The 19,483-nt window shown below is 35.7% G+C and overlaps 1 protein-coding gene across 3 annotated transcripts in view; it reads right to left on the bottom strand.

Annotated features, from left to right (window-relative positions):
- gabbr1b (gamma-aminobutyric acid (GABA) B receptor, 1b) overlaps window positions 1-19,483 on the bottom strand; it is a 165,132-nt gene that overhangs the window by 111,483 nt on the left and 34,166 nt on the right. For 2 of the 3 annotated variants that reach the window (XM_058047925.1, XM_058047927.1), the window contains one exon: window positions 19,029-19,046. The exons of the other annotated variant lie outside the window; for it this stretch is intronic. In XM_058047925.1, coding sequence (XP_057903908.1) covers window positions 19,029-19,046 — 18 coding nt within the window. The remainder of the gene's footprint in view (window positions 1-19,028; window positions 19,047-19,483) is intronic. 3 annotated transcript variants of the gene reach the window in all.

The raw sequence follows: 19,483 nt of genomic DNA, 5'->3' as shown, positions 1-19,483 counted from the left end.
AATTTAAATTTAATAAAATTAAAATTAAAATTAAAATTAAAATTAAAATTAAAATTAAAATTAAAATTAAAATTAAAATTAAAATTTTGAAACTGGGAAGGTCAGGGCTCAGCTCAATTTTGCCACATCTTTTTTTTTCATAGATGAAGAGTTTTTGCCCCCTCAATATTAGAACTTTTTTCTTTTTTGCCACGTATTGCCACGTAAAAAGTTCTACTTTGGTGTCTCGTCAGACCACACAGTATTTCCCCAAAGGTCTTGGGGATCTTCAAGATGTGGCAGGAAAAAAAAAAAAGAAGAAAGTTGGAATATTGAGGGGGCAAAGTCTGCACCTATGAAAATATAAAATTAAAATTAAAATTAAAATTAAAATTAAAATTAAAATTAAAATTAAAATTAAAATTAAAATTAAAATTAAAATTAAAATTAAAAATTAAAATTAAAATTAAAATTAAAATTAAAATTAAAATTAAAATTACAATTAAAATTAAAATTTTGAAACTGGGAAGGTCAGGGCTCAGCTCAATTTTGCCACATCTTTTTTTTCATAGATGAAGAGTTTTTGCCCCCTCAATATTAGAACTTTTTTCTTTTTTGCCACGTATTGCCACGTAAAAAGTTCTACTTTGGTGTCTCGTCAGACCACACAGTATTTCCCCAAAGGTCTTGAGGATCATCAAGATGTGGCAGGAAAAAATAAAAAAGAAGAAAGTTGGAATATTGAGGGGGCAAAGTCTGCACCTATGAAAATATAAAATTAAAATTAAAATTAAAATTAAAATTAAAATTAAAATTAAAATTAAAATTAAAATTAAAATTAAAATTAAAATTAAAATTAAAATTAAAATTAAAATTAAAATTAAAATTAAAATTAAAATTAAAATTAAAATTTTGAAACTGGGAAGGTCAGGGCTCAGCTCAATTTTGCCACATCTTTTTTTTCATAGATGAAGAGTTTTTGCCCCCTCAATATTAGAACTTTTTTCTTTTTTGCCACGTATTTTAATTTTAATTTTAATTTTAATTTTAATTTTAATTTTAATTTTAATTTTAATTTTAATTTTAATTTTAATTTTAATTTTAATTTTAATTTTAATTTTAATTTTAATTTTAATTTTAATTTTAATTTTGTGGTCAATTTTATCGGTTAAAATGGACATTTTATCGGTTAAAATGGTCATTTTTATCGGTTAAAATGGTCATTTTATCGGTTAAAATGGTCATTTTATCGGTTAAAATGGTCATTTTTATCGGTTAAAATGGTCATTTTATCGGTTAAAATGGTCATTTTCATCGGTTAAAATGGTCATTTTTATCGGTTAAAATGGTCATTTTATCGGTTAAAATGGTCATTTTTTTCGGTTAAAATGGTCATTTTTATCGGTTAAAATGGTCATTTTATCGGTTAAAATGGTCATTTTTATCGGTTAAAATGGTCATTTTTTATCAATATTTAAAAATATTGATAAAATTAAAATTAAAATTAAAATTAAAATTAAAATTAAAATTAAAAATTAAAAATTAAAATTAAAATTAAAATTAAAATTAAAATTAAAATTAAAATTAAAATTAAAATTAAAATTAAAATTAAAATTAAAATTAAAATTAAAATTTTGAAACTGGGAAGGTCAGGGCTCAGCTCAATTTTGCCACATCTTTTTTTTCATAGATGAAGAGTTTTTGCCCCCTCAATATTAGAACTTTTTTCTTTTTTGCCACGTATTTTAATTTTAATTTTAATTTTAATTTTAATTTTAATTTTAATTTTAATTTTAATTTTAATTTTAATTTTAATTTTAATTTTAATTTTAATTTTAATTTTAATTTTAATTTTAATTTTAATTTTAATTTAATTTTATGTAAATTTAAAATTTATTTTAAATTTTTTAATAAAAATTGCCCCGCCCCACTTTTACTCATGTTTTAACCAATCAATGTTGGATTTTGGTGTGTCTTCTATTCTGTTTACTTGCTTTTCTTCAACTCCATTTTTCTGTAAAGTGTCTTTGAGTATTTTGAAAAGCGCTATACAAATAAAATGTATTATTATTATTAATGTGTTTGTGTTTATTGACTGCTAGCACGGGTTCCAACTCCCCCGCCCGTGACCCTGTACAATATAAGAGGTCGACATACTGTCGGGGAAAAAAGAATGCTAGTCATTGCGTTTTTGTGGAAAATCTCCACCAAGATAAGTGTCCAGCGTGGAATGGAACGGAACGGAACGGTAGGGTCATCATGGTGAGACGTAAGTGGGAATAATAAAATAATAAATGGATGATGTAGCAGGTAACAAATGCCTTCCAGAACTCCATAACGGAGAGCCTCGACACTCAAGCTATCATCACGGAACATCTTTATCCTGCTGATGCCCGCCTCCTTTCCGTGGAGCGTCGGAATAATTGTCTTTAGTAGTTAAAAGGCTTCCGCTAGTCCTTCCCCCGTGGGACACGTGCATCCAACTGCCTTCTCCTTGGTCACACAGCAACCACAAGCACGTCAAGATCCAATCCGATGTGTACATTTGGCGTCTGAATTATGTAAACACATACAGCATATTTACATTATTCATACTTGGACATGAAAATGCAACTAATAAATCCCAGCTTTCTTCCGTTTGCTTAACAAACGCATACGGCAGATCTGACTTTGGATCGGATACATGCAGACTTTATTATTCCACGACTCGTTCAACGCTGCAGCTCATTAGATTTAGCACTATTGGAAATAATTCAAACTAATATGGCAGCCGTGAAATACATCCTCCTTTGATTAGTTTAGATTTCCCAGAGGGACTCGTACAAAATGCTGAGATCACACTCTCCATGCGTTCATCCGCCATCATCAACTTGGATTACATTTGGCTTATTTGCTGTGTTACGCTATCAAGACGTCAAAATATTAACATACCTTGGTTAGCGTCATCAATCCTCTAACCAAAACAGATCCAACTTTCAATGCCAATGAACAATTCTGGTAAATTATACTTTTAGAATGCTCTGCAGGCTGCAAACGGTCCCCTAGCCCAACTTTGGGCACCACCGCTGGTGGTCAATTTCCACTTCCACTTTGTGCAAACTCTTGCCAAGTGGGTTCATTACTAGCGACTTTGGGCTTGTTTATTTTGAGAGCGAGTCAATTATTTGCATGGACAACATGAAAGCGAGACCAACTGGTTCCTTCTTTGCTTTCAGTATCACGTACGTCAAAAAACAATTGGACTTGAACTGTGACTTGAATTGTCAGTGCTGTGTGTTGTACACCCGTGGTCACCCGCGCAGTGGGTGGACCGAGATGAGGGCCGAATCCTTCCAGTCCGGCTTCCGTCCCAAACACAGCACAAAAATAGCTGCTGCTACTCCATAGCCCCTTTACCTCAAGGTGTTCCCCAAGGTTCGGTGCTTGGTCCTCTTCTCTTCATCCTCTACTTCCTTCCACTTGGAAATATCATCCGTCGACATGGCCTCAATTTCCACAGCTACGCTGATGATATTCAACTCTACATTTCTACCACCTCCATCAACTCCAACATCTACTCCACCCTCACAACTGCTTAGCTGATATCAAAACTTGGATGGAACAAAATGTTCTTCAACTTAATAGTGACAAAACAGATATTATCATCATGGGTCCCAAAAACATCCCAACACCCACCCATAACTTCTATCTTCAATTTGACCCTCAACCTTGGTATCCTCCTGGACCCCACCCTTTCTTTTGAAGCCCACATCAAACAGTCAAAACATCTTAAGAACATAAGAATAATAACATATTATTATTATTATTACAGTAAACCTCGGATATATCAGACTCGGATATATCGGAAATTCGTTCACAACGGACAGATAAAAAAGAACCGATTTTTCTGTAATGCATTTCCAATAAAAATTCATTGCATATATCGGATTTTTTATAACGGATTTCGCCTATTTCGGACAAAATCTCCAGTCCCGTTCCAATGCATTTCCATGAAATTTCCCTGGCATATATCGGATGGCCGCATCGTGGCGCTCCGATTCGCTGAATGGTGACAGGCTGCTATACGACGTCATTTGCAGCGTTTGCAGCGTTGCCTGCGCGTCCAGGTACATTGGAAACATAGTCAAGGAAGTGCCTTTTTAGAACGGATAAAATCCCATTTACGCATATACCGGATATAAATCCCATATATGCGTAAAACGGACATTTTCCGGTATACGCATATAACGGATTTCGCTTATATCGGACAAAACCAGTGGGAACAATTGAATCCGATATATCCGAGGTTTACTGTATTACCGGAGTGCAGGTCATGAGTGGACCTAAACCAGGGGTGGACAAACTTTTTGACTCGCGGGCCGCTTTGAGTTAACAAATTTTCTCAGGGGGGGGGGGGCAGAATATATATTTAATACGCACTATTTTACGCTTATAATTCTGACAGTCCGCATTGAATGATTAGTCTAATTTTATCTGTAAATCATACGATCAGCTGTCACTATCAGACCACAGCAAATTACGAAATAGAATTTTACAGTTTTGTTTTTTTTCTGAATCAAACATCCGACTTGACTTATGTTGCCAGCTGTTGTTAAAATTGTTAAAATTTGAAATATTTAGAAGCAGTTGATGTTTGCTAAATAATCACTAATAAATACAATAAATCACTATATTGACAGTTACTATGGTACCCATTATGCCATGGTATGGTCATATCACCGAGTACTTCGGTACGTGACAAACAAAAAACAAAAAAAAAACCTTAAACCATATTAGGAAAGCAGGAAGTGTACAAATTATTATGTCATTGTAGGGTCACATCACCTCGTACTAAAAATTAAAAATTAAAAATTTTAAATTTAAATTTAAATTTAAATTTAAATTTAAATTTAAATTTAAATTTAAATTTAAATTTAAATTTAAATTTAAATTTAAATTTAAATTTAAATTTAAATTTAAATTTAAATAAATAAATTATTTAAAAAATAAAATAAAATATAAAAACCTTAAACTGTATTATGGAAAGCAGGAAGTGAACAAATGTAAGAGTTACTGATTGTAAAAGCACCAGATGGAGGGGTAGGATTTAATAAGCTTTGCTTCTTCCTACTCCTTTTGGACATGTGGAACTGGGAACTGATTATGGGATGCATTCAATTGGAATCTGATGCATGTTCAAATGAAATTAAACCATTACCATATTGCAGGCTAACCTGAAAATGTACAAACACATGCAAAATTTTGATGTACATTTTCAATGTTAACCCAAAAACATGCTAACCAGGGCGTACGCTAACCGAGGTTCCACTTGTAGTTAGATATATCGATATTTTTGTCACACTTAAAACCGCACTTTCTCTCATTCACCATTAGCATTACCATAGAAAGCAACTGGTGGGCCGGATTCAAACGCTTAGTGAGCCGCATGTGGCCCCCGTGCCGTAGTTTGCCCACCCCTGACCTAAACACTTTATGGGGTGGGTTTATGAAATTCTCACCGATTCTCACATCAACCCAACCATTCCAAGTCCTTTATTTACAAACATGTTGCGTTGAGTTCAATGTTCTTAGAAAAATGAACGTGTTCAATGAACGCATTCTTTTGAACGTGTTCATGCTCGGCCCCGCCCATATTCCAAAAAAGCATTCTGGTGTCAAACCCAAATGTTTCCAGTCTGCAGCAACAGTAAAAGCACGGACCTCCCACTTGAAAGACTCGTGGAGGGAAATGTTTACGCCGAGAAAATGAGCATAACAGCCTTACTGTTATGTAATAACAATAATAATATACGCTAAGTTGCTATTAGTCTGACATCGAACAGCATTATTTCCCCTCAGGCTCCTTAACTGGCCCACTGCACTCCAAACCAAATAAGAGTTCATTTTGATGAATATGTTTTTCATTCAAGTAGGGACGATTCAAGTGGGTTTCATAAAGTGCTAATGAAAGAAAACTGATCCTGAGACAGCAGTTGGACATTCTAGTCCACGGCCGATGGATCACCAAATGAACCACACATCAGTTTCTTTTGTTCGATTCTGTCGTTAGATTCTCTTACTTTCAGTGCATTAAAAATTAAAAATTAAAAATTAAAAATTAAAAATTAAAAATTAAAAATTAAAAATTAAAAATTAAAAAATAAAAAATAAAAAATAAAAAATAAAAAAAAATAAATAAAAAATAAAAAATAAAAAATAAAAAATAAAAAATTAAAAATTAAAAATTAAAAATTAAAAATTAAAAATTAAAAATTAAAAATTAAAAATTTTTAATTTAAAAATTAAAAATTTTAAAAGAAGTAGATTTGAAACACTTCTATGCTAGGACTACGTTATGCTAGTCATAGCATTTCAGTATGTGGAATCAAACTATGGAATGGTACTTCGGTATGTGACAAAAAATTTTTTAATTTTTAATTTTTAAAAATGTAAAATTTAAAATTTAAAGTTTTTTTAAATTTAAAATTTTTAATTTTTTAAAATTTTTAATTTTTTAAAATTTAACATTTAAAATTTAACATAATTTTTAATTTTTAATTTTTAATTTTTAATTTTTAATTTTTAATTTTTAATTTTTAATTTTTAATTTTTAATTTTTAATTTTTTTGTCGCAAAGCAACGACAAACTGCTCTCAAATGACTTATTTTGGGATGGAAGACATGAACATTTGTCTTTTCTTGGGTTTCTTGGGGTATGCTGGAGCCTATCCCAGTCTTTGGGCGAGAGGCGGGGCACATGTTATGATGCAGGTACCACTTAATACATCACCACAACATTGACGGGTGCCTTTAAAGGTGCTGTCTGCATTGCAGGTACAGCATGGGTGCCTTCTTCCGATGCCCGCTCAGATGTTGCAAAGAACGCATCACGTGACACTTGACCCGTCACAGCTGAGCAAAGTTCAACGTTAGCTGTCATTGATTTTATTGCCTTGGATGCTAGAAGAGTGGAGGTTTGCCCTGGAAAGGAGAGGAACGAAGATTAGCCGCTGCAAGACGGAGAACGTGTGCGTGAATGAGAGGGACCCAAGTGGAGGAGTGAGGTTACAGGGAGAAGAGATACAGAAGGTGGAGGATTCCCAGTACAATGGAGATGGTGAAAAGGAGGTGAAGAAGCGTGTGCAGGCAGGATGGAACGGGTGGAGGAACGTGTCAGGCGTGATGTTTCAGAGTAGAGTTTTCAGCTTGGGACCAGCCATGTTGTTTGGTCTGGAGACAGGAAGCAGAACTGGAGGTGGCAGAGATGAGGATGCTGAGGTTCTCATTGGGAGTGACCAGGATGGATAGGATCAGGAGTCAGTTAAAGTCAGTTATGGGCCAGACTGAGATGGTTGGGACACGTCCAGAGCGAGAGATGGTCAATATGTTGGTAGAAGTGGATGTAGTGGATGTGCAGCCTTCATTAAAAGATGCTAATGCTACATGGTCCTCCATGTCCCATCACGTTTACATCCTGGGTCAATGCTGCCGGATGTTCAGCAGCCAGAACAAACTGATATTCAAGACGTGGACCTCCCGCTGATTGGTCGCATCGCAATTACAGCGGCGTCATCGCCCCATTTCCTGTGCAAGCGTGTAGCGACAGGCAATAACAAGCCAGGAGCTGTCAATAATAAATTGTCGTTTTTTTGAGGAGCTGCCGGCTCAGCACTAAAAAATAAATACTCTGATCTCGTGGCCTCATGGAAATCACAGGAAATATCTTCATTCATGCAGAGGAACACGTTGGTCTGTTCGCTGTGGAACAGCCATGTCAACAAAGAAGTCCCCAATCTTAATAACAATCCAGCCAAAACTCAACTCTGAATCCCCGATGTCACTTCCTGTCCACATGTCGAGAACACACAAGTATGAGTCTTATTTATGTCTTATTTCTCTCTTATTATGTCTACTTTATTGGGCACTGGGAGTGGAAAGGTGATTATAGGGGTGTTATTTCCTGTGTAGAGGGCTCTAAAAATGTCAAATAAAATAAAATATGGAAAGTCACCGTTGCTTTAGCCGGGATTAGCCACAATAAATGAGGAATTAATGTCAATGATGAATAATTGAAAGCTACTTTTGCCTTAATTGAAGACAATTGTTGCCAAAGAAATTATGTGGGAGCAAGACCAACACCAATGGTAATGGTAATGGTAATGGTAATGGTTTAATTTCATTTGAACATGCATCAGATTCCAATTGAGTGCATCCCATAATCAGTTCCCAGTTCCACATGTCCAAAAGGAGTAGGAAGAAGCAAAGCTTATTAAATCCTACCCCTCCATCTGGTACTTTTACAATCACTAACTGTTACATTTGTTCACTTCCTGCTTTCCATAATACAGTTTTTTTATTTATTTATTTTATACAAGGTTTTTATATTTTATTTTATTTTTTAAATAATTTATTTATTACATTTTTAATTAAAAATTAAAAATTAAAAATTAAAAATTAAAAATTAAAAATTAAAAATTAAAAATTAAAAATTAAAAATTAAAAAATTAAAAATTTAAAATTTAAAATTTAAAATTTAAAATTTAAAATTTAAAATTTAAAAATTAAAAATTTTAAAAGAAGTAGATTTGAAACACTTCTATGCTAGGACTACGTTATGCTAGTCATAGCATTTCAGTATGTGGAATCAAACTATGGAATGGTACTTCGGTATGTGACAAAAAAAAATTTTATTTTTAATTTTTAAAATTTAAAATTTAAAATTTAAAGTTTTTTTAAATTTAAAATTTTTAATTTTTTTAAATTTTTAATTTTTTAAAATTTAAAATTTAAAATTTAAAATTTAAAATTTAAAATTTAAAATTTAAAATTTAAAATTTTTAATTTTTAATTTTTAATTTTTAATTTTTAATTTTTTGGTCACATACCGAAGTACCATTCCATAGTTTGATTCCACATACTGAAATGCTATGGCTAGCATAACGTAGTCCTAGCATAGAAGTGTTTCAAATGTACTTCTTCCCTGAGATCATATTTCTCCTCTCTTGTAGAGAAGTATTGGATGACATTTTTAGCTAATTGCTTATTTTTAGCGTTATGCATTATTTTAGCTGTTTGAACATGAACTATATCAGCAAGTTGAAGTATTTGTCATTTTACAAATAAGGAGTTAGTATGTTCTCTGTAGGCGGCATTATGAATTATCCTTACTGGCCTTTTTTGCAGTACATTTAGCCAGTGAAGATTGCTTTTATAGTTATTAGCCCATATTTCCACACAATAAGTAATTGTTGTATATTTGTAATATGAGGTTTCCAGCTCATATTTTCATCTATTGTGATCCCCAGAAATGTATTTTCCTTCACCCTTTCAATGTCTACATCGTCTATTTGTATTTGTTGGTACGTGTCCTTTCTGCTGTTACCAAACAGCATGATTTTAGTTTTATTTAGCTTCAAGGACAATCTATTGTTATTCTATTATACTCTATTATCTATGATTATTTTGCTATGAGTTTAATTCAATGGTGTTTTATTCTTTGAATCACAGCAACAAAAAAGGCAGAATGGCAGCATTTGGATGAAGAAGGTGAGAAAGACGATTGAATGAATGAGTGATTCATCAGTGAGGTGTTGCCATCAGCATCCACCTTCTCTCAAAGGCTGTGAATGTGGTCTAGTTACTTGGACTTGGACTTGGACTTGGACTTAGACTTAGCTGGAGGATAAGCTGTTTATTAGGACAAGACACGAGTACAGTGGTTGTCCCTGGAGTAGAAAGAACTCGGTCGGAGTCGGTAGAATTAGAACGTACGTGCAGAGAGTTCTATTCATCTCATCGTGAAGATCCACGCTAAAACTTCAACACCCTTTTGTCGTTGACTGTGGAACATCACAGCGTCCTTCTATGTTGCGTCTCTCTTCAGGATAATTGACCAGCGTTCCGGCGTTCCAGCGTTCCAGCGTTCCTGCAACTGTCTGACAGATTGTCCAACCGACATGGACCATCAATCAATGTGCTCAACACGGTGGGCTCATCCTGCAAGGAGACGTTCACATCCCAAGACATTAGCGGCAGCATTCCGGCATAACCAGACGTGCGTCAGGACTAAATTGCATCTGGGAACGTTGCTTTAGTGATACATCGTCATCTTGTGTGACAGGACGCCGCTGACGCTTTGGAATATACCAACTTTTTATGGCTCTTATTGTGGGTACAGTAACTACATGAAAAACATTTAACTGTTGTAGATGGATGGATGGATGGATGGAGGGATGGATGGATGGAGGGGTGGATGGAGGGATGATAAATGGATGGATGGATGGATGGATGGATGGATGGAGGGATGATAAATGGATGGAGGGATGATAACTAGATGGATGGATGGATGGATGGAGGGATGATAAATGGATGGATGTATGGATGGATGGAGGGATGATAAATGGATGGATGGATGGATGGAGGGATGATAAATGGATGGATGGATGGATGGATGGATGGATGGAGGGATGATAAATGGATGGATGGATGGATGGAGGGATGATAAATGGATGGATGGATGGATGGATGGATGGAGGGATGATAAATGGATGGATGGATGGATGGATGGATGGAGGGATGATAAATGGATGGATGGATGGATGGATGGAGGTATGATAAATGGATGGATGGATGGATGGATGGAGGGATGATAAATGGATGGATGGATGGATGGAGGGATGATAAATGGATGGATGGATGGATGGATGGAGGGATGATAAATGGATGGATGGATGGATGGAGGGATGATAAATGGATGGATGGATGGATGGATGGAGGGATGATAAATGGATGGATAGATGGATGGATGGATGGATGGAGGGATGATAAATGGATGGATGGATGGATGGATGGATGGAGGGATGATAAATGGATGGATGGATGGATGGAGGGATGATAAATGGATGGATGGATGGATGGATGGATGGATGGATGGATGGAGGGATGATAAATGGATGGATGGATGGATGGAGGGATGATAAATGGATGGATGGATGGATAACATAGTTGCCAACACAAAACAATTACCAACGTAACACAATAACAATTACCAATAACAATAATTAATAATAATTATTAATAATAAGTATTAATAATAATTATTAATAAGAATAATTAATAATAATCAATAATATAATTAACAATAACTAATAATAATAATAATTAAAAATAATGATAATTAATAATAATAATTAATAATAATAATTAATAATAATAATTAATAATAATAATAAAAATAAACAATAATAATAATTACCAATAACACAATTGCCAACGAAATGTGGTTGCCTGGCTCCCGTATAATAATAAATAATAAATAATAATGTGGAGAATAAATAGATGACAACAAATATGAACAATGTACAGCATGAACAGTAATTTGTACAAATAATTTAAATAATTTAATAATATTAATAATAATAAATAAAAATAAAATAAATAAATAAAATAAAAAAATAATAACATTTAATAATATATACAGTATTAATTAACAAATTGAATATTAGGAAACCTGTTTACAGCCTTCTCAATACGCTTTTTAATGTTATTAGAGCCCTCTGAATATGAAGTAACACCCCTACAGTCACCTTTACACTCCTATTACCCAATATAGTAGAGATAATGACAGAAAATTGGAAATTTAAGGCATAAGTAAGACAAAATATGGTGTAGACTCTCACATGCAGTCTGGTGCTTGTGTGTCTCACGGAACTTTACAGTAACATTACTGACACCTAGAGACCAGTGTGGAATACTACATATCGTCACAGTATGAATGTGTCTTGTGAATACCTTATATGTTCTTTTTACTTCATTCAGCCATTTTTATGCTTGAAAATGCTTAATTTTGGCCAAAATATACATTTAATATGCAGTGATAATTACTTTGATACTTGCCATGCATTTACATTTGCATCTAAACATCCAGCAGCAGCGCGTCGGACCAAGGCATGCCAAGAGATAACTTCCAAAATGCAAGCTACCAAGCGGCAACTCTGTGCTGTCAGTGCTCAGTGCCACCATGAAATAATAGTACACATGAAATACCCCCCATGTAGTCACCTTTACACTCCTATTATTCATTGTTTACAACATATTACTCAACACTTACATTGCAGGGACTCCAGACGGCCAACCAATTAGCCTTCCATTTATTTCTTCCAAACTTACCACTTACCACTTCCACATGGAATGGGAGGAGAAATGATGTTGGACCTGCCATCGCTGGCTTTATGTAGTGTTAAGGTAATGTAATGTAAGCTAATTGTCACGATGTGGGCGTCACCCCCTCGTGACAGCTCTTTCAATTTCCTCCTTTGCCTGTTCCGGTGTCCATGCCCTTATTTTGGAACTACTTCCTTTCGTGTTCCCTTCCGCTCCCGCTATCCCTACTCATTTCACGCACCTGCCTCTAATTTCATACTCCCCATTTAGTTCCTGATTTACTTCATTGGCATTTGTTTGCCTGGTTTGGTCACTTGATGTCTGTTTGCTTCCTGCATAGCTCAAGTATCGTTCAACTACCGTTCAACTACCGTTCAACTATCGTTCAAGTACCGTTCAACTATCATTCAACTATCGTTCAACTGTCGTTCAACTGTCGTTCAACTGTCGTTCAAGTACCGTTCAAGTACCGTTCAAGTACCGTTCAAGTACCGTTCAAGTACCGTTCAAGTACCGTTCAAGTACCGTTCAACTGTCGTTCAACTGTCGTTCAAGTATCGTTCAAGTATCGTTCAACTATCGTTCAAGTATCGTTCAACTATCGTTCAAGTATCGTTCAACTATCGTTCAACTATCGTTCAACTACCGTTCAACTACCGTTCAACTATCGTTCAAGTACCGTTCAAGTACCGTTCAACTGTCGTTCAACTGTCGTTCAACTGTCGTTCAAGTACCGTTCAAGTACCGTTCAAGTACCGTTCAACTGTCGTTCAACTGTCGTTCAAGTATCGTTCAAGTATCGTTCAACTATCGTTCAAGTATCGTTCAACTATCGTTCAAGTATCGTTCAAGTATCGTTCAACTATCGTTCAACTATCGTTCAACTATCGTTCAACTATCGTTCAACTACCGTTCAAGTACCGTTCAAGTACCGTTCAACTGTCGTTCAAGTGTCGTTCAAGTGTCGTTCAAGTATCGTTCAACTATCGTTCAACTATCGTTCAACTATCATTCAACTATCATTCAAGTATCATTCAAGTATCAGTCAAGTATCGTTCAAGTATCGTTCAAGTATCGTTCAACTATCGTTCAAGTATCGTTCAAGTATCGTTCAAGTATCGTTCAAATATCGTTCAAGTATCGTTCAAGTATCGTTCAACTATCGTTCAAATATCGTTCAACTATCGTTCAAGTATCGTTCAAGTATCGTTCAAGTATCACTCAAGTATCACTCAAGTGTCATTCAAGTATCATTCAAGTATCACTCAAGTATCACTCAAGTGTCATTCAAGTATCATTCAAGTATCATTCAACTATCATTCAACTATCATTCAACTATCAGTCAAGTATCAGTCAAGTATCAGTCAAGTATCATTCAAGTATCATTCAAGTATCACTCAAGTGTCATTCAAGTATCATTCAAGTATCATTCAACTATCATTCAACTATCAGTCAAGTATCAGTCAAGTATCAGTCAAGTATCAGTCAAGTATCATTCAAGTATCATTCAAGTATCACTCAAGTATCAAAAATAGCCACTTTTCATCTGCATTTTGGTCCTGCTGTGGTTAATTGGCGACTGCATCCTGGGGTCTCAACACAACACCGACTTACCCGAGCGTGACACCGATGTCTCAATGTGACCAGAATCTATCTATAGAATCTATCTATAGAATCTATCTATAGAATCTATCTATAGAATCTATCTATAGAATCTATCTATAGAATATATCTATAGAATCTATCTATAAAATCTATCTATAGAATATACATATTTCTATATGTTTGGACTAATAGACCATAGTCTACGCCAAACAGCCATCACTTATTAAATAATAAATCATCATAGAGAGCCATAATCAGAGCGTGATATTGCGAGGGACGACTGTACATTACTTGTTAGCATATTGCTAGTTAGCATATTGCTAGTTAGCACATCTACTGTCAATCATCTCCACACAGAAATGCGTCCAAAATGATGAATAATATTCCCATACGTGGTCTGAGGCAATTTTTCATTTCTAGTGCATGACCTCGCATTGCTCCTCACGAGGCTCCCTTGCTGCACTGTGCTGGCTGCCCCGTCTCCCCCCCCAACAGAGACAAAGGGGCTGTATAACTGACAAGAGGTCTCACTCCATTGTTTTATGGAAGGCTGTTTTTCTATGAAGCGTCTCAGCACTGAACCAAAGCACCGAGGGAAGCCTCTTCCCACCAATGCGGGGGCTCCATGCTTAAATTTTTTTTATAAAAACTTAAAAAAACTTAAAAGAAATCTGTTATACTGTAATCTTGCAATATATTGTGACACCCCCACTACTAACTACTATTATGTCAGATGTTAGCGTTATTGTGGCTGATGAGGTTTTTTGTGTCTTCCATTTTTTTTCCCTCATTTTGGAATTTGGTACAGCGAGGATGCGGTATGTCTTCCTGTCTTCCTCGGAAAGCCAATTTTTGTTTATAAGTGAGCTCGGGATCAATTCCGACAGGCCGGTAATATCACAGGCAGGGGGAAAAAAGGAGCGCTTGATTAGCTTACCCACACAGCACAGGTCTGTTTTTTTAATTATTTCTTCATTTTATTTTTTATTTCATTGTTTTTATTTTATATTTTCTTATTACATCATAATTCCCTCATATCATTCAATAATCATCAATCCAATAATTAATATGCACCCCTACGTTTTATCATTTAAGATGTTTTTAATAAGTGTGTGAGGCACATTAGAGGACATCAACTTGGGATTGTGATTCTATGCATTTAGCTTGTTAGCTTGCTTCATTCATAATTTATGAATTATTTATTTATTAATTATTAATTTATTCACATTTATTCAAAAGACATCTTAATGGGCATCTCGGTGTGGAGATTGCATGCCCCCCCCCCCACCCCCACATTCCAAAAACATGCTAGGTTAATTAGCCACTCCAAATTGTCCATAGGTATGAATGTGAGTGTGAATGGTTGTTTGTCTATATGTGCCCTGGGATTGGCTGGCCACTAGTGCAGGGTGGACCCCGCTGCTCGCACAAAGACAGCTGGGATAGGCTCCAGCCCCCCCCCCCCCCCCCCCTGACTCTAGTGAGAATAAGCAGCATAGAAAATATTTGGACGACAAAAAATAGTCCCAGCTTGTAGCCCCGGTCCCCATCTTTACAATCAGCTCATCCACTTGCACCGATCCATCCACATATTTCTCAAGGAGAAATATACATACTGTACCATACTGCATGTTCTCTATGGAAAAATATGTAAGTGATAAAAATAAAATAAAAGTGATAAAAAAATACACACATCCTTACACGCTGATACACACACATTTCATTTAGATAATTCTGATGTCTGGAGTTGACGGGGAGTTTTTTTGCTATTCTTTTAATATTTCAACGACACCGTTGGGGTCAACATGACCTTAAAAGGAAATGAAAAATAATCATTTTGAAATATGCAGTCAGGGTGTTTTTCTATATGAAACTTTCCTTTTGACTGCAGTGAGATAAAAATGTCATTGTAGCACACAGCTAAAAAAAACAATATTTTATGCACATTTTATGCAGGATATTATTAAAAGCGTCCGGACTGCCAGATTCATGACCTCTATTGTGAACAAAGACAGACCAGGTTCTGCCAGCCAGCCATGTGGGATGGAAACAGTTCTGCTGTGGTGCTGGAAGTGCAACAGCGCCTCTGTGAGGTGCAAGGCGGTACTGTCGGCCAAATTTATAATGCACTTTACATTTATTTGATGTAAAGTGCATTATAAATTTATTGTGATTATTATTGTTATCATTATTATTATATTAATAATGATAAATACAAATATTAATAATTTTTATTCATAATTTTATTAATGATATTTTTATTTTTATTTTTACGACCAGTCCAGGTGTACCCTGCCTCTCGCCCCAAGACAGCTGGGATAGGCTCCGGCACCCCCGCGACCCTCGTGAGGATAAGCGGTAAAAAAATGAATGAATTATTATTAGTAGTATTATTACTATTATTATTATTACTATTATTATTACGACCAGTCCAGGGTGTACCCCGCCTCTCGCCCCAAGACAGCTGGGATAGGCTCCAGCACCCCCGCGACCCTTGTGTGGATAAGCGGTAAAAAATGAATGAATTATTATTATTAAAATAATATAATATAATATATTATAAAAAATCAAAAAAATAATAAAAAAAAACAGCTGGGATAGGCTCAGCACCCCCGCGACCCTTGTGTGGATAAGCGGTAAAAAATTAATGAATTATTATTATTATTATTATTATTATTAAAATAATATAATATAATATATTATAAAAAATAAAAAAATAATTAAAAAAAAACAGCTGGGATAGGCTCAGCACCCCCGCGACCCTTGTGTGGATAAGCGGTAAAAAAATTAATGAATTATTATTATTATTATTAAAATAATATAATATATTATAAAAAAAATAAATTATTATTATTATTACCATTATTATTATTACTATTATTATTACGACCAGTCCAGGGTGTACCCCGCCTCTCGCCCCAAGACAACTGGCATAGGCTCCAGCACCCCCGGGACTCTCGTGAGGATAAGCGGTAAAAAATGAATTATTATTATTATTATTATTATTATTATTATTACGACCAGTCCAGGGTGTACCCCGCCTCTCGCCCCAAGACAGCTGGGATAGGCTCCAGCACCCCCGCGACCCTCGTGAGGATAAGCGGTAGAAAATGAATGTATTATTATTATTATTTTAATTATTATTATTATTATTATTATGTGCTTGTGTCCCTTTTTCAGGAGCATTTTGTAAACAACAGACCGCATCAAATAACGAAATTGATAAAACAGCTACTTCAACCATCAAAAGGTTGGCTCAGGCCATGATGCCAGGTTGTACGTTGAGTTTCAATGAAATATTTTGGAAAGAACAGGCGGGCCATATTCAAATACTTGGCGGGCCGGATGTGGCCCCCGGGCCGTAGTTTGCCCACCCCTGGTCCATCCCAATGATATTTTAGTCTTCCTGTACACCCCAGCTGGTTGCTGGTTGCTGGTCCCTCATTCTTTTCTCCAGAAGGGACTTCGGTAACGCTTATCGCTTATCTTATTATATTATTATCTTATTATATTATTATCTTATTATATTATTATCTTATTATCTTATCCATCTGTCCCGGCCTTCCCAGCCAGACGAGCCTTTTGACACTCTTAGTTTTTTTCTTTCTTTCTTTTCTCTGCCTGTTACACACCTCGAGAATAAAGCTCTCTCGCCTTGCCAACAGCAAGCAATATGCTAAGCTAGGAGAGCACACATCAACTTGAAATATGACATGTGGGCGTACCCCAGGGGTCAACACTGGGACCAAACCTAAAGTTATGAAAGGCTTCAAGTTGGTAGTATTGGGGACCATACTACCACAAATGGCATGGTTCTAGTAAAAGGATGGTTTGACAAAAATGTTTTATCCTTTAAGCCAGGGGTTCCCAAACTGGACCAACTCAGGGCCCGCTTGAATATCGAAGAAACGTCTGCAGGCCACCTTTGTCCTATAAACAGTACATAGATGAAATGCTGCCTTCTCATTATTATTATTATTATTATTATTATTATTATTATTATTATTATTATTATTATTATTATTATTATTATTATTATTATTATTATTATTATTATTATTATTATTATTATTATTATTATTATTATTATTATTATTATTATTATTATTATTATTATTATTATTATTGACTCAGCACTCAATAGGTTATTACTTAGGCCTATGAATATAATTTTTTTTAATCATGCAATAAAAATAATATTTGCAAAAATGAATCATATTTTTAATGGCCTCTCATGGCCCACCTGCAGTACCACCATGGCCCACTAGGGGATCGCGGCCCACACTTTGGGAATCACTGCTTTAACCAAAGTCAAATGGTACTTGATAACAGGTACTGGAGATAGATAGACGACCAGTCCAGGGTGTACCCCTCCCTCTCGCCCAAAGACAGCTGGGATAGGCTCCAGCATACCCGCGACCCTGGTGAGGATAAGCGGCATAGAAAACGTATCCATCCATGTAGTAACAGTCGTATATAATAACGGTTGAGGCAGCAGTGGCGTTCAAGATCCCGCTGCAAGTGACGATCAATGATGATGATGGCTGGGTTTGCTTGAGATATGGGTAAGAGTATCACGAGCGGATCAAACACTTTGATGAAATGGTATCATGGAGTCAAAGATCTGGCAAATTCTGAGCCTGGTGATGAGTAAATCCCAAACTTTTGGGTCATGCTGATGATTTCTTCCCATTTACGGTTGCCTTTAACTCATAATAGCATTGTCAGGCTTCAAGCTAGCAATGCTAGTCATGGAAAAACTGAAAAAAACTCAATAGGGTTAAGAAAAGGTTGAAGGGTGCTTCATCGTTGGGTATCAGTATCAGCCGATTTCAGTCAAATCGTGTGATTGGCATGTGCCCATCAGTCCCTTTCAGGGGCGTCACTCGGTTCTGAGGACAGGGGGGCTTAGCCTGCTAGGTTCCCCTAGCAGTGACAGGCAAAGAAAAGATGCCTTGACGCCCAACAAACGAAAGGAGAAACACCATGAAAGCGCTTCAAAGCTGATTGGTCCAGGACTCCAGCCTCAGGACTCCAGCCTGGAGTGTATAAAAGGCCGGGCAGGGAAAGGAATGGTGCTTTTTTGCAGCTGCGCTGTAATAAGACCCGCTTACTTGTAGGCATACAGGGACTGCAGATAAGCCCGGACGTCTGTATTATGTATTGTTGTCAGGAATAAACAATCTGGTTCTCATTCTATAATTTGGTTCTTTAAGATTCCCTATTCGAAACCCACGTAGAGTTCTCGGGGGGAGGATTTCTACACAATAAAACTAAAATAAACAAAATAAAGATGTTCTTACCTTTGAAGTTGCGATCATCTTCAGTAAGCAACAACAAAGACATAACATAGACAAAGTCAGTCCAACCTGATCAGCTGCTAACACGGCTATTCCATCAATTGTCAAGTTGAGGGACAGTTGTCCCTCGTTAATGTCAGTCCATTGGGTCCGGACCCGACCCTGATGTTAATTTAGCCTAATTAATTTCGGCCATATATATATGAACAATGTATATTTAATAAATAGGCCAATAGGCCATAGAAAAGCAGCGATCATGTACTAACGAGCGAGGGAGTGATGTTTGAATCATGATGCAAGAGGGGTGTCGTCCCCAAATGAGGAGTACCCATGGAACATTATGCAACTTTATAAACATTTGACATAAACTAGGGTATAAACTCACTGTGGTATATACCGTAACGTGCAAGCGCAATATCATCTATTTAGTATTTATTTATTGTGCACCCTGAATGAAA

Source organism: Doryrhamphus excisus, chromosome 14 (genome assembly GCF_030265055.1).
Source record: "Doryrhamphus excisus isolate RoL2022-K1 chromosome 14, RoL_Dexc_1.0, whole genome shotgun sequence".
Taxonomy (NCBI): domain Eukaryota; kingdom Metazoa; phylum Chordata; class Actinopteri; order Syngnathiformes; family Syngnathidae; genus Doryrhamphus; species Doryrhamphus excisus.
This window is presented reverse-complemented; position numbering and strand designations above follow the sequence as displayed.